The 16,300-nt window shown below is 36.2% G+C and overlaps 1 protein-coding gene across 3 annotated transcripts in view; it reads left to right on the top strand.

Annotated features, from left to right (window-relative positions):
• The window catches only part of LOC126884816 (protein PRRC2C), a 53,165-nt gene that overhangs the window by 3,714 nt on the left and 33,151 nt on the right, over positions 1 to 16,300 (top strand). For all 3 annotated transcript variants that reach the window (XM_050651063.1, XM_050651062.1, XM_050651064.1), the window contains exons 2-8: positions 579 to 725; positions 2,302 to 2,679; positions 2,766 to 2,970; positions 7,260 to 7,438; positions 7,502 to 7,740; positions 7,799 to 10,872; positions 14,676 to 14,899. In XM_050651063.1, the coding sequence (XP_050507020.1) occupies positions 633 to 725; positions 2,302 to 2,679; positions 2,766 to 2,970; positions 7,260 to 7,438; positions 7,502 to 7,740; positions 7,799 to 10,872; positions 14,676 to 14,899 (4,392 nt within the window). In that variant the 5' untranslated portion in view covers positions 579 to 632. The remainder of the gene's footprint in view (positions 1 to 578; positions 726 to 2,301; positions 2,680 to 2,765; positions 2,971 to 7,259; positions 7,439 to 7,501; positions 7,741 to 7,798; positions 10,873 to 14,675; positions 14,900 to 16,300) is intronic.

Below are 16,300 nucleotides of genomic sequence, written 5' to 3'. Positions count from 1 at the left end.
TATTTTCTTTGATTTGTATAGTCTTATAAATTGTACAGATTATATTCGTACATATATTATATAATTCGTAAATAATTTATTTTTCGATTATAGAGCCATCTATTGACAACTAGAATAAATGTTATAAATGTCACCGATGAAATGTAATCACTGACATGTTTTTTTTTCTGTCATACACTTTAATGCGTTAAAATGAAATCAAAAACTGTGACACACTGAAAGATGCTCATGAGAAAAAGCATATATAAAAGAATTTGAATCATATATAAATGTAATATTGAGCAAGTATCCTCTATGTTGGTACTCTGTGCTCCCTGCAACTGCTCCAATGGATACAGCATGCACTTCTCTACATGTATGCTACCCCCGATTGGAGCACCAAGGCAGAGCATGCACCGTTGCACTGAGGGGGGTGCTAATGAAAGTATCCACTATGTGTAGCAGTTTTAGGAGCTTGGGGCACCAACATGTGGATACATGCCTTCAGATATGGATATTGAACTAATCTACTAGATACATCAATCATTATTCAGTTAAACTATTTCGTTTTATTTAAACATACTAACTTTTTTTTTTAGAAATAAGGTTCGTTCACTGGGTCTTGTAGATCTAAATGGTTGCGTGCAGACAGCATGTCTACTTTGCCAGGGCAGGCCTCCAAGGGGGAGAAAACAAAATCAAAGTTTCAATCTTTGGATATAAATAATTTGTATAGAGTGAGCAGGGTAAGTCTTTTTATTGTCCATAAAACTACCAACGATAATTTCTAAACATAAAAATGATGTTTGTTGGCTATTTTTAGAGTGTTTTTAAAGTGTTTGTAGAATGTAATTTCAATTAACATTTAAAAATAAATTTTGACAAGTTTTGCTTTTCCTAGATCACCTCATAAAGCTTTTCATAGTGGAAAACAATTCACCATTTTTTCATAAATTTGCCTTAAATCTACTAATATGTGTCACATTGAACAGAAAGCTGATTAATTTACATGTCATGTCAAAAATCAAAAGTGTTTCTGTTAAAAGTATCCTCCTCCCTCCTCCTAAGTGCCTTCTATATTGAGGTTGGCGATCAATATGGCAAATTTCTCTCTGTTCTGGGCTTGATGGATTAAGTCATTCCTTGTTGTGTGGGTCCAATCTCTGATATTTCGGAGCCAGGATTTTTTCTTTCTTCCTATACCATTTTTACCTTCGATTTTGCCTTCTAATATTACCTGGAGCTGCTCAAATTTCCTGTGGCACATTATGTGTCCTACATATGTCTTTCTAATTTTGATTGTATTGACCAGATGAGGACATGTGTTCATTATTTCCAGTACTTCTTCATTCATAGTTCTGCTGGCCCAGCTTATTCTTAGCATTCAGCAGGACATTCACATTTTGAATGAATTCAGTTTGTTGACATCATACTGTTTTAATGTCCAGGTCTCACAACCATATAATAATAGAGACCACACATAACACTTTAGACTTTAGTGTTCTAGGCTTGGTGTTACAGAGCAATTTTTGCATGTTCATGACACCAGACCTTGCTATTTCAATGAGTCTTCTAATTTCTATTGAGTGGTCTAGCTGACTATTTACCTCTCTGCCCAGGTATATGACGCTTTGGGAACTCTGAAGGGTGATATCATATATTTGTATGTTGGGTGTAATTTGTTCATGGGGGTTCTTGTGGAATACCGTGATTTTGGTTTTGGAAAGGTTAATGTCCAAGCCCAGCCTGTGACTTTCTGATAATATGTTCATCAATATTTTTAGTTGGTCTTCTGATTACACTAATACTACATTGTGTCATTACATGATTCCATTGAGTCTGGCACTTTCAGGGCGATCTTCAACAGAAGCTCTGATGATATGTTCGGCATGATATGTTCAGTTAAAAGTATGATATAAAATCCCAAAGTTACATAATTTTTTTAACAATATAATAATAGAATATAATAATAGAATATAATAATATATAAGATTATAAATGTGTATGTTCAAGATCCAGAGTTACTAAGTTTAAAAGTTTTGATGTTAATACAAGAAGAACTCATAACACTGAGATTTTCACCATTCCATTTCATACCACAAACTATGGTCAAAATCAACCCATTACAAGAATTTTACGAACTGCCAATGAGCACAGCAATAGTTTAGAGTTATTTGGAATATCTACAATAACATTTAAGAAATCAACTTCTTTGAAGTAGCACTTTGATACTAGCCAATAATCAACAAAAGCATTTTGAGATCTTTTAAGCTAGCCTGTAATAGTTGATGTTTTACAATTTACTTCAAAATTTGTTGTTAGGGTGAAAATTTAGAAAAACAACAGCAAAAAAGTTCATCAGTCTACATCAAACATGGCATGCAATCACTCGGTAAAGTCCCAAATGCTCGTCGGGCCCCAGCAAATCTTCCATCTTTGAAAGCAGAACACAGCGGAACAGACGCAGCAGTACCTTTAGTACCACCAGGAGCGCCAGGATGGGGAAAGCAAGATACATCAGCCACTGGGACATCTCAATCACCCAACAACAATCATCAGACAGTTGCACAATCTCAGGATTCGAATGTACCCCCACTGAATGCCCCCAATCAGACTGGAGTCTCACCACAACTCAGTTCACATCAAGCTGCAATTGCCCTTCCAGTAACGAACACTATTCCCCCACAAACACACAAACAGGTAAGGTATCACTAGTCTAACCAATATGTCAACCAATAAATAAGGAATCTTGTTAATCTCATAAAACTTATTTTTGCTTTATTCAGTTAACCCCTACTGCACAGCCTGTGCCTACAGACAAACTATGGAGTTCCGTCATGACAGGACCCGAGTCTCATCCTCCCCTATATCAGAGTGTACAATTCCAACACGAATTCCCCAGCTTGTCATCTGGAGATGGCGCCCCCACACGCACTGGTTCCGATGCTCCCCAGTATCCTTCAGGGCTCAGTCTAAGACCCCAAACAGAAGGTAAGCATATTTTTGTTGACTTTAAAAATTAAGTATGTAATTTATTTATTTATTAATTATTTACGGACCGAAGTCCATTAGTACATGATACAATTAAAATGTCACACAAATTAGAAAAATAAGATCTAGTAGGTACAAAATTGGTAAATACATAACAAACAATAATAAAGAATAGAATTACTTGCTCTCATTTAACAATTGAGAGCTAGAACATTTTGAAATTGACAAATACAACTTATCCTAGAACAAAGACAATAACAGTAGTTGACAAATCAGTCTTGAAATTAGAACATTAAGTTAAGTATAAATGTAATTGTGTGGAAAACGCAGTAAAGTCGTTCACAAAGAAATCAATTTGCGGAGATAATGTGTTTGCTAATTTAATAGTTTTAGAGAGATAGGAACTTGAACCATAATTTGTGCGGTTAACGACCTCGTGGAAGGTGGTCACAGAACGGGTGGTTCTTGAAGGTACATGTAGACCAATTTTATTTAAAAGTGGGATACAGAATTTATGACCATGAATTAAGTTATACAAGAAGCAAAGATCTTTATGTTGACGACGACTCTGTAATGAGTCAAGTCGAATAATTTGCAGTAAAGACTCATAACTTTGACCAGTGAGATGCATCTTATAAGCATAATAACGTAAGAATTTATGCTGAACTTGTTCGATTTTATTAATATGACAGTTATATTGAGGTGACCAAACACATGATGCATAATCTAAATGTGGTCTAACCAAAGAACAATAAAGAAATTTTAAAGAACGACCAGTTGTAAAGTCATAGCTGCATCTTTTAACAAAGCCAAGCATCTTTAATGACTTAGAAACCATGCTATTAATGTGTAGGTTGAAATTCAAGTTAGTATCAAGAATAACACCCAGATCTATAACTGAGTCAACTAATTGTAACCTAGTGTCCCGTATAAAGTAAGAATTATTCTCAAAGTGTCTTAGTCGAGTAAAAGTTATAGTATGGCATTTGTTTGCATTTAAGTCCATACCATTAAGTGAGCACCATTCCACAAGGCCATTAAGATCTGATTGCAAATTGTAGTGATCCAAATCAGAGGTAATTATATGAAATAATTTAAGGTCATCAGCAAATAGAAGAAATTGAGCAAAATTGAAGCTTTTATTTATGTCATTTATAAATAAATTAAAAAGGATAGGTCCTAAGTGGGAGCCTTGATAATATTTACTTTATAAATTTTTAACCATGCATGAAGAAATGAGTCTACATAATATGTTCTTGAGTTGTGGAATGATTATGTAATGCTGCAGTCAAAATTTTATTAAATCAAAATAAAAGAAAACTATCAACCATTTTTTGACATAAATCACAAGAGTATTGTTATTTTAATCCACTGGAGTCAAATTATTTACTTAATATTTGTTTTAGACTATTAAAAGATTATTATTTTACAATAAAAATGTTGGTACAGTAAAACCTCGATATAATGGACTATTTGGGGGACGGGATGTCCGTTAAAGCCGAAAGTCCGCTATATAAAAATAGGTTTAAAGTCAATTTTTTTTAAAAATTTTGTAGGTACAGTACAACCTGCCATATCCGGACCTGTCATATCCGGACCTCCCCATATCCGGACGGTTCTACGCCGTCCGGATCTACCGAAATCTACCGAGAAAGGCAGTCCTGCTGTTGGACAACACACTAAACGAAGAACTAAAAGATATCGAATTAATGTATTATAGAATCTATAAAACGTGTCTATCGACGAAAGTTATTGACGGCGTTGATTATTGGAATGTATGAAGGAGAAAGCCTTTTATAGACTGTAAAAGAAGTAGTGGTCTTGATATCCGGATTTTTTCATATCCGGATCGGTCTGTCGCCACATTGATCCGGATATGGCAGGTTTTACTGTACTTTATTTAGATACAGTGTACAAATCTGTAACTTAAGGTGGGGGTGTATGGTTTGAAATCAACATATCAAGCACATTTTTGGGAATTTTTTTCGAAGCTATGGTACAATTATTTTATTTTTAAATTAAATAAACATATTAAGTACAATTCAAAGAATATTTAGAAAAAAATTCAATCCAAAATATTGAAAAGTAAGCCTAAAAAATAATAACTGATGTTCTGAAAATTGTTTATGGACGTAATCTTTAAGTTTTCTCAACATTACAATATTTTTGCTCCTCTTAAATTTGGTGCTCCGTCAGTTGTTACACTTAATAGGTGGTTACAGCGTTAATTTAAAATTTTCCAAACAGTTCCAAACTTCTTCAAAAATATCGTTTCCATTTGTTGAAATTTCGTAGATTTCATTCAGGGAGCCGACAAACCTCTGCCGGAAACCCAAATAGTTGCCCGCGTTATGTTGAAAATTTGCGGAAAAATCACCTGCTGCGAAATTGTTAATTAATAGCTGCATTATCTATATTTATTTATTAATATTAGCAATAATTAAAAAAAACCTTAAATGAAAATAATTCACTTTTTTTCCGCGGGCCGCAAAAAAATTTATAAAGGGCCGCATGCGGCCCGAGGGCCGCACTTTGCCCACCCCTGGTATAGACCAATAAATATAGCAGCTCACTCTTTCAGCTCTATAGCTTTTTCACTTAATACCCTTTTGTTGTGACTTATTATGGCAATATCATTCGCATATGCGCATATTTGAATAGATCTTTTATTAATACAGACGTTCATATACAATTTTCTAACAACAGCTTCTAAAGATAGATTAAAAAGTCTTGATAATGCATCACCTTGCCTAACTCCATTTTCAATATTAAATGCGTGTGTCATATCTCCATCTATTCTCACCATGGCTTTGGAACACTCCACAGTCATTCCTATAACTTTAACTAACTTGTTGGGTATCCCTAACATAGATAGTTACTTTAACATCTTTTGTCTATTTACTCCATCAAAGCAGTTTTATACAGAATAACAAACAATAAAACATTGTCCTATATCTTTAAACAAACGCTTCTTTTCAGAACAACCTCTGGAAGCAATAAATATTAAACTGTTCACTTATTTACTGAATACTCTGTGTGAAAAAATTCTAAAAGAATGAATAGAAATAAAATATTGTATTCTATTTAGTTAGTACAGTGGAACCCCGATATGTCGGCCTCCGATAACCCGGAAGTCCGGCAAACCCGGACCGATTTTCATCAGACAAAACAAACATTTTTTCACTTTGACTGAGTTTTTTACCAAGAAATAAACAATACTGTGTGTATACAACTGTACGTAATTTAGATATACTGTGCAAAATAATTATGTATGTATTTCATGTTTGTGCAATTATACTGGAGTTTATCTGCAAGTATACCGTATTTTATTAATTTTTACTATATTCTCCGGCTAACCCGGATTTTCGATAACCCGGATCGGTCGCGGTCACGATTAATCTGACTTATCGAGGTTCCACTGTACATTGTATCTATTTATACTTATAAAAGAAATGGTATTGAAATCAAAACAAAATAAGTATGTATCAAGATTTATATGATGCAGTTAAGAAAGCATTGGAACTCCGATTAAAGTGTTGTCTTTTGTCCCTATAAAGCTAATTATTAGTTGTACAGTGAATTGAGAGAGTACGTGGATATTAATGAGCTACATAGTAATACCTACTGACTTAAATACATTCGTAAATAAACTTTGAGAGCTAACTTTTAAAAAGCTAGGAATAACATGGAATTTAAAAGAAAATCACTAAAAAGCGGGGTCATAAGTTGCAATTGCGACATCGGTATGAGGGGGTCAACTGCAAACGACGCTTTACAACGGAAGGGGGGTAGGGTATTAAAAACTCCAAAATTTTTACGACATAGTTTATGGATGTTCCCTTATATTCAACACATTTTTCATGTATACCTAACTAATAAATAAATAACATGTTGATGGATAGTGCGTCAAATGTATAAGCAGGTGTTGTGACACTAAATGAATTTGGCAAAGTAAAACAGGGAAATTGCTAAATTGCTTTTAGCGCTTATAGTTTATGGAAACAATAAGTTTTTTAACATCTTTTGTAAACACAACTTGTTACTTTAAAAATGTCATCTGTAGACGTTGTGTCACATTAAATCAATGGAAATTAGACCGTCAATGTGTTAACACATGTATTTGGTCTATAGTTGACCATAGCATCTTATGTATATAGCGGAATTTCAATAGTTTCATAGTTTCTTCTATTTCAATTTGTGGTGTCAGCTCTCTGGCATAATCTGACCTGTGTAATCTCTGTTACAGTATCATTGCATATTATAGTGGCTCATGTTGTTTTTTTTTCTAGGCTCATGGACACAAGGTGGACAAAGACCCATGGGCCCGCCAGGTGTTACAGGTGGAGACGCAGCAGGTCAAGGCAGACCTGGCTCGGCCCACCTGGGTCCCCCACCACAGCTTTCGGCCCAGGCAGGCCACCAACAGCAACCTTTTCCACCGCAAATACGAGGTGTGATGCCTCCGTTTGTAAGTTATTCTCAATAATATCTCTTCTAATGTAATTGTGACGAACCTTTTTTTTTTCTTTAGATGTACAAAGGTAGTAATTTCCAACCTGCATCTGGAATTGGTATTCAAAATCCTCAAACAATGCCGCAACCGAATAACGGGCGAGGTAATAGACAGGTAGATAACCGACCACCTCGTTTGGCGGATAGAGAAACTGACGAAGTTGCCCCTAGGCCCATAATCCGAGAAGAAGAGCTGAGTCGTATGGATGAAATGAGTAAGGACATGGGTTGGGCAGAATCAGACGAAATTGATTACAAGTAGGTTAATTTATAAGATTTATAAGTATAATTCTATATCTGTAAATTTCTATTTCAGTCAGAAACTGGCATTCAGTGACGATGAAGGTGAAAAATCTTCCAAACGGGAACACAAAAAAAGTTCAATGAATAGGGATCATAGAGACGATCGTGAAAGTCACAATGCCGACAGTCAAAATCGTCAATGGAGTGGAGGCATGAGGTCTAACGCTCCTAGAGGAAGAAACTCAGAAGATGAAGATATCTGGGTGCAAAGACGTACCCAGCAAGACAAAGAAGTGGAAATAGCCGTTCAAAGGGCGAAGCAGCGGAAAGAAGAGGAAGAAAAACGTTTTAACGAAGAAAGAAAACAAGCCGCTCAGAAAAAACTCATGGAATTGGAAGAAAAGATTCAGAAGCGTGACAGAGATAATCACGAAGGGGTTGGTACAATTAATCCGAATACGGTTCCAGCGAAACCTATTAATCATGTAGATATTCCCTTACCTGACTTTCAGAAGGATAAGGAACGGGATAGAGAGCCGCCTAGAGAAAAAGATTCCAGATCTCGTACCCCTAACGAGTCATCTGATGATAAGAATCAAGCTTCAAATCAAGGAAATTCGTTTAGACAGTTAACTCAAATTGAAGGGAAAAATTTTCCTCCTAGAAAACAACATGCAAAACCAGAGCGAGATAATCGGGATAATCGGGAGCAAAATGGACCTAATTTTTCTCGGCAATTCCAAAATGACCTCCCGCCTAGATTCCGCAATAACAGTAACTCAAACTTGCAAAACCACCAACAATACCATCAGCAATCCTTTGATAACCGCTGGAGTTCCGGCAATTCCAGAACAAAATCGCAATCAAACAGTTCCCATGGTTCAATGCACAACCGTAATATAAGACAAGATAGTCCAGAGATTGAAAAAGAAGATTTAGACAGAAAGGAGTATAAACGACAAAGTTCTGATGACAGCTACCGCAGTTCACATCATTCAGAACAAGAAAGGGATTCTCAAGATTCTCGTTACCACCATTCTGATAATTCGGACAGTAGACATCAGGATTATGATATGCAGTACTCCCGAAGAGAACAGGAACACGATAAGTGGCACAAAGAAAAGAATATTCAGGACAACAAAAAACAAGATGACCAATCACATCGTTCTAGTAACGAAGACTGGAGTGAAAGACCGGAGAAAGTTCGTGAAGAAAAAGTGGTTGATAAATACGAAAAAGAACGTGAAAGAGATCGTCCCCAAAGGCCAGACAGCCGGGATTCACGCGATTCGCGCTCAACGCGTCATTCTAGAGATTCTGAACCACGCGAGTACAACATGGGCTCATGGTCAGAATCGATGTATGAACATCCATACGAGGACAAAAGAAAAGATTACAGTAGAGAGGAACGACGTTCTGTTCCTGGTCCTATCACTAAAGATCGCATGGAAGCCGATGATATGCGAAACGAAAAAAGGAACTTGACGCAGCTGAAGCGCGGTCAAGTGGTAGAAGTGAAATCGGAGATTAAAAAAGAACTTCCCACAAAAGTTATTCCGTTGAAAATGGAATTTGCTAGCGCATGGGCAGATGCTCAACCTCTTGCACTGGAAGAAGCTGAATCGAAAATGACCGAAGACAAAAGACAGTCTGAGTCAAAAGTGGAGATTAAGTCACCAGAGCAGTCCAAGAAATCTGATAAAACCGATGACTATAACCAAAATCGTAATAGATCGTATGGTCAAAAGAAAGGTTGGAACACGAACGATAATCATTCTTCACGAGGGCCTCCCTGGCCGAGAAGGCCTTCTAGTCGTGGTCAGAAACCAGGAGGAAGGAACCAAGACTACCACACAGCAGATTCTGACGGCTCTCTCGAAGACCACTCAGGGAATTTAAAAGCGGACGACGGCAGAAAAGCTGATACAACCAAACACGAATTAAGCGAACAAAGAAGTCCAAAACCTGCGAGAAAAAATGAAAAGGACGAACGCAATCGCGAACACAAACAAGACAAATACGGGAATGAAAAACGACAAGATAAACAAGATCGAAAAGATAATAATTACGTTCCACGAGGTGAGCCATCAAGGCACGGCCGGGGTGGGGGTAATTTTAGAAGCGGAAGAATGGGAGGCTTGAGTAAAAGAATCGACGGGTATGGGCCGCCCCCTACGAAGAGTCCATTTGGAGGCCATCAAGATGAGAGGGAAAAGGACAAGAAATCTGTTGAGGATAGTTCTACTCCCGAAAATGTAAATCCTGTAGAGGACAAAATTAAGCAGAATCAACAAGCGCTGGCTGCTGGAATAATTGGTAAACGTAGCGAATCCCCTCCTACCCCAGAGGAAAGAAATAGAGAAATGAGAGATAATAGGGATGGAAAACCAAGAAACAAGACAGATAATCGCAAGAACAAACCGAAAGTGGAAGAAAAGCTTTCCGATTCAAACGCTGAGGGTTCTGATGACAAAAACAAAGATAATCGTAAGAATCCGCTTAAACTTCAAGGTAACAGATCTTCGTCTAATTCTAACCGCGGAAGGAATAATCCTCCGCGTATGGGAGGAGAGAAGAGGTACGAAGGCGGCCGTGGAGAACACATGAGACAAAATTCAAACAACTCTCTTAAAAAAGACGATAAGCCCGTCGAACATAACTTGTTTGCTAATGCTCTAGCGGATATCGCGCCCAAGAATCGCGATGAACCTGATCACGCCGAAGAAAAAGAAGAAAGGGTGTCTGTGAATGGCGATGCGGAAGGATTCCAAGAGGTTAAGAGCAAGAAAAACGTAAAGGAGCGTCAAAAATCGTTCGACGAAAAATCATCCAAACCGCTTAAAACCGAAAACGTTAAAGATGTCAAACCTGAAAGAGAAAGGGAAAGGGAAAGAGATCGCGATAGGGAACGAGACCGGGATCGCAAGAAGATCAGTCCACCTACGCAGCAATTGACTCAGCAGCAAATCAGTAACATTCCACCTTTGATGGCCACACCAGTGAATCCCCCGCCGGTTCTACCTCAGGCCAAAGCTCAATTTGATCGACCAAGACAGACCAATCTCCCGCCGAGATTCGCTAAACAGAAGTTGCAGAAGCAGCAACAACAGAAACAGCAGCAACAACAACAGCAACATCATGGCTTGGGTGAGTATTAAATAGACTTTGATAAACACGAGACATGGCAAATTAAATAACCAAATCTGTGCTACAAAATATTGTATTGACAACCAATTAACATTAGAAATTTTATCCTCTCGCAATTTACTCTCCCTACAACTCTCCATACTTTTAATTTTACATCGTTGAAAGCCAATTCTGGAAGTCTGCTCATGTCAACTTCTAGAGAAACTTTGTTGGATTTGCTTTCACCTTCCACACTTAGTTCAGAGAAATAGGGTATTCCCGTGACTTTAATTTGGTTATAGTCTTAAAGTGCACCGTCCTTTTTTGAAAATGATTACAAATGTCTTAAAAATAGTTTAACTGTTTCGTTTGAGTGAGTCTACCACTTTCTGAAAACTTTCAGAGTGCAGGTTGGACGCATTTCTGCACGCACAGCACAATTTTCATATTCTTCGGTTAACTTTCGAATCATATAATCCATGTCTTCCTCATCATTTGCCATAATCACTTGATCGTCTGCGAAGAAAAGATTTGTTATTTACTTGTTTCCAAGTTCTATTCTCATTCCTGTAAATTTTCTCCTCCAGTTGTTCAACGCTTCCTGAAGATACAGAGTGTCCCCGAAAATAGTGCTTTCCTTAAGGTGATACAGTAGCGATCAACAGGTAGCCAAAACGCGTTCCAAGATTGCAGCTGTAATTTTTAATATTTTTTCGAGATATTTGGCACACGTATTCGTAATATAATAAAGAATGGCGGTACAGAGCCCAATTTGAAAAATATATTAATATGTGGAAATTACGCAGTAATTAAATACAATATTAAAAAAACGAGCCTGTACCGCCATTAAGAAGAACAAAAAAATACACTTTCTTTAAATAAACTTTTTTATCCGATGCCTAGATTTTGTGTCATTTTGGAACTACTAATGAAATAAACATTTTTAGTAGTTCCAAAATGACACAAAATCTAGGCATCGGATAAAAAAGTTTATTTGAAGAAAGTGTATTTTTTTGTTCTTCTGAATGGCGGTACAGGCTCGTTTTTTAATATTGTATTTAATTACAGAGTAATTTCCACATATTAATATATTTTTCAAATTGGGCTCTGTACCGCCATTCTTTATTAAATTACGAATATGTGCGCCAAATATTTCGAAAAAATATTCAAAATTACAGCCGCAATTTTGGAACGCGTTTTCGCTACCTGTTGATCGCTACTGTTTCCTCTTAAGGGTATAGGTAGAAGGCACCATGTAGAGCAAAAAAGTCTTATAGCATTTTTTTCTAAATGCAACCGTTTGGCTAAAAAACCAAAATACATTTTGGTATGCAAATTGAAATCTGACAACTATACAAAAATCTAAACATAGACAATCACAATTCAAAAACAGTTGCAGCATTTTAGCCATAAGTATTTACATTAAACCCTGTCTTTATCCTAAATAAACAAATTCTTGTTTTGTTGGATTTTCAAACATTGGGTGGTACAATTATTTTGCAGGTGTACCTGTCTGACCTACATTTGTGGTGTCGATAAACTAAATCACAAACAGTTCTTGTACAGTGATGCCAAATTAGTTAATTTTATGAAAATAAAAGTTCGCTTATATGGCGAACAATGTAATTTTTTTTTGGAAACAGTTAACTTTAAAAAATGTTATAGGACTTTTTTGTTCTACATTGTGTATTATATCCATACCTTAAAGGAACGCACTATTTTCGGGGACACCTTGTAGATTTTGAATAGAGTTGGGGACAAAGAACATCCTTGTCTTAAGCCTTTTGTTACAGGAAACGCGTCTGAAATTGTATTTTCCATTTTAACGGCACTTTTTGCATTTATATACATGTTCGCTATAGCGTTGATATGCATTACTTAGGCCTGCCTTCGTCAATATTTCAAATAATTATAATCTTTTTAAGGGTACTATATCATAGGCCTTCTCTAAGTCAATGAACACTAAATTTCTGGCTGTTCATTTCTCTATAATTTGTTGAAGTACAAAAATATATTATCAACACAAGATCTGCCAGCACGGAATCCACTCTGATCTTCTATTTCCTCATATTGGTTTTCGATTAATTTGTTCTTTTATCAAAATAAATATATTTACTAATAAATTATCAGTAAATATCTATCACCATCGTATATATAGGGTGTTTGGTAAAGAATGGGCCATAACTTAACCTTACATTCCTGAGGTCAAAATAGGTTGATTTAAGCTAATTTACCTTAATACGAAAGTTGACAATAAACAAAATACAGGGTGTCAAAGTTAAACTTTTATTTTATTTATTTTTGAATATTTCCTGACAGGCATGGGACAGCAACATGAAATTTGGTAGGTGGTGCCGGTACCTGTCATCCTACTAAATTATGTTAAACAAACGATTCTGGCTACTACCAGAGGCATACAACGGGAGAACATGAATGGTTGACCCTTCCCAAATTCTACGCCACTGGCGGAATTGCTATTTTAGTGCAATATTTTGATTTTCCAATACTTTCTATGTAAATAACATACTCTTCATTCGTAACGATAATGCCATTAGTTTTCGAGATATTTGAAGCTAAAAGTGAAGGAGCATAATACATTAATCAAAGTAAGTGTGCCTTTTCATTTTTAACTTCAAATATCTCGAAAACTAATGACTTTATCTTTACGAATAAAGAGAATATTATTTGCATAGAAAGTATTGGAGAACCTAAAAATCATGCTAAAATAGCAGTTTCATAAGTGACATAGAATTTGGGAAGGGTCAACCATTCACTTTCCCCTGTCGTACGCCTCTGGTAGTAGCCAGAAACGATTATTTAACATAATTTAGTATGGTGTACAGTGCCTACACTTTTTGCTAAGTATGACACGGAAATATCAAATTATTTTAAAGTATTCTTTTTTTTATTAATTTATTCTTTATTTAAAACTTTAAGAACTATGTGTGCTCGGTACTATAAAACTATTTGACATATCCTCATGATACTTGGCAGAAAGTGTATGAACTGTACACCCTACTAAATTATGTTAAATAATCGTTTCTGGTTAATACCAGAGGCGTACGACAGGGCAAAGTGAATGGTTGACTCTTCCCAAATTGTACGCCACTGAGGAAACTGCTATTTTAGCATAATTTTTAGATTCTCCAATACTTTCTCCAAATACACACTTATTTTGATTAATATGGCTTTATTGTTACGAATGAAGAGTATATTATTTACATAGAAAGTATTGGAGAATAAAAAAATTGCATTAAAATAGAAATTCTGCCAGCGGCGTAGAATTTGGGAAGGGTCAACCATTCACGTTCCCCGTCATACGCCTCTGGTAGTAGACAGAAACGTTTTTTTTAACATAATTTAGTAGAGTGTACAGTACCAGCACCACTTACCAAATTTCGTGTTGTTGTCCCATGCCTGTCAGGAAATATTCAAAAATAAATAAAATAAAAGTTTAACTTTGACACCTGTATTCTGGTTATTATCAACTTTTGTACTAAGGTAAGTTAGCTTAAATCGACCTATTTTAACCTCAGGAATCTAATGTTAAGCTATGGCCCATTCTTTACCAAACACCCTGTATATAATTGAATTAACAAAAACACCAATATATTTTATTCACACTCATACGTAACTTGAAGATTCAGCAACTAACTTCATACTGTCGTTTTTATCTGTCGGTGCGCGCACGCATCATAAATTTCACTCCATTTTTCCCAATCACGCCTAAAAAAGTATGACTTCAAAAAACTTGTTTTTTGTTTCTCTTGTTTTAAATGCTCTTTTCTACCATACTATTTTTCTTTATTTACGTTGTCTTTCAGGAGACGTCAATGATATAAACAAAATGAACCAAAACATGAACGTTTACAGTATGAAAGAGGCCAGTGTGCCGCCTGCGGTGCCGACGTGCGCGTGGGATAAACCTTTGGGTTCCCAATTGAGAAACGTGGAACACGACGCTATGCTAGGTGTAACCATAGATGGAGTCAAAGGATTGGAGTCAACGCATTCTCCCACTCAAGGTGTTAGCCCTGGTGGTGAAAAGGTAAGAAATATTATGAAATTAGAGTGTTCTACTACTGTTTTATATTTACAACCATGGAATCCCGTGGTCCCGTCTAAGATCCGATTTAAGGGCGATTCACCAATCTGTTGATTTTTTTACAGGATGAAATTTTTTTTATTAAATTTCATACATAGACATACTTATAAGTCTTACATGTCTTAAGTCGGCTCCACACACAACGGAAAAACCGAAGACATGCCTTGAGGAGAAAGACCTCAAGGAAAATCTATGTGTGCGTATGGAGAATTCCGTTGAGGTATTCCTGCAGATCTGATGCGTGGAGGCCGGAAATTTCAATACAAAATATCATTCGTCTTGCCTCAAGTCCTCCACGTCTCGTGGCCGATCAGACTGTGTGGAGGAGTCGGGAGGTAGGCCTCGAGGCGATTCATTTTCAGTTGTATTAGTTGTGTTGTTCCATTCAGTTTTATCGTACAATTATGGCCCGTGCAAAACAAAATCAAGAGGAATTTATAAGCTATATTCAGAGATACGCCGTTCTTGTGGCAAACTACATCAAAAGATTGTCGTGACCGTATAAAAAATAATGTGTAATTAAAAAAATTAATAATATGCGTAGCATTTTTCGGAAAGAATTAAAAAAGATCAAATAATCTACAAGAACAGGCAGTAGTGGAGTGCCTGGAGTGACAAACTGGATTGCCTTAAGCCTGGCCTTCGTGTATTCCATAGTGTGTGGAGACCCCCACATTTTTGGGTTCGCCTCTAGGCATGCCTTCGGTTTTTCCATTGTGTGTGGAGCCATCAAATATATACAACATTTCAGGTGGGTTGGTCAAGTAATTTTTGAGTTACAATGTCCACCGCCTTTAAAAAAGCGTTTTGAAAAAAACTTGTTTAAAGTTTTGTCAACTTTTATTTTCAATTTATTTTTTTCTGTCAAGTCATAAAGTGATGCACACCGGAATATGTTTTTGAATCACGGAGTAATTTACAAAAAAGAAAGGGAACAGCTGTTGAACGTTTCTCACTACGCCCAAGCGCGCTGGCGCGAATATGTTGATTTTCACCCTTTTTTTTGCATACAATTTCGTTGTTTCGACTTCTGAGTGATACCAAGAAGTCAAAAATCGTTAAAACTAAAAAAAAAACTCGACAGCATTACCTCAAAAAACTCATAAAGCTAATAAAATCTTTTCACTTTTCACTCAAAAGTTTTTGTTTCACTTGATCCAATGCTGATGTCCAATGCAAAATCCATTTTTTTGAGGTGTCTAAAAATTTGCCACCGTTTACTTATTTTTCAATATTTTTTCTTGAATTTTTTTTAATATTTCTTGAATTCTACTGATTATGTTTAAGAGCATAGTCGCAAAATTTCGGGCAAGTAGTTTTTTTCGAATCCTGAGAAAATTATTA

Source organism: Diabrotica virgifera, chromosome 5, assembly GCF_917563875.1.
Source record: "Diabrotica virgifera virgifera chromosome 5, PGI_DIABVI_V3a".
Classification (NCBI taxonomy): Eukaryota; Metazoa; Arthropoda; class Insecta; order Coleoptera; family Chrysomelidae; genus Diabrotica; species Diabrotica virgifera.
The sequence above is the reverse complement of the archived record's forward strand: the minus strand, read 5'-3'. Positions and strand labels throughout refer to the sequence as shown.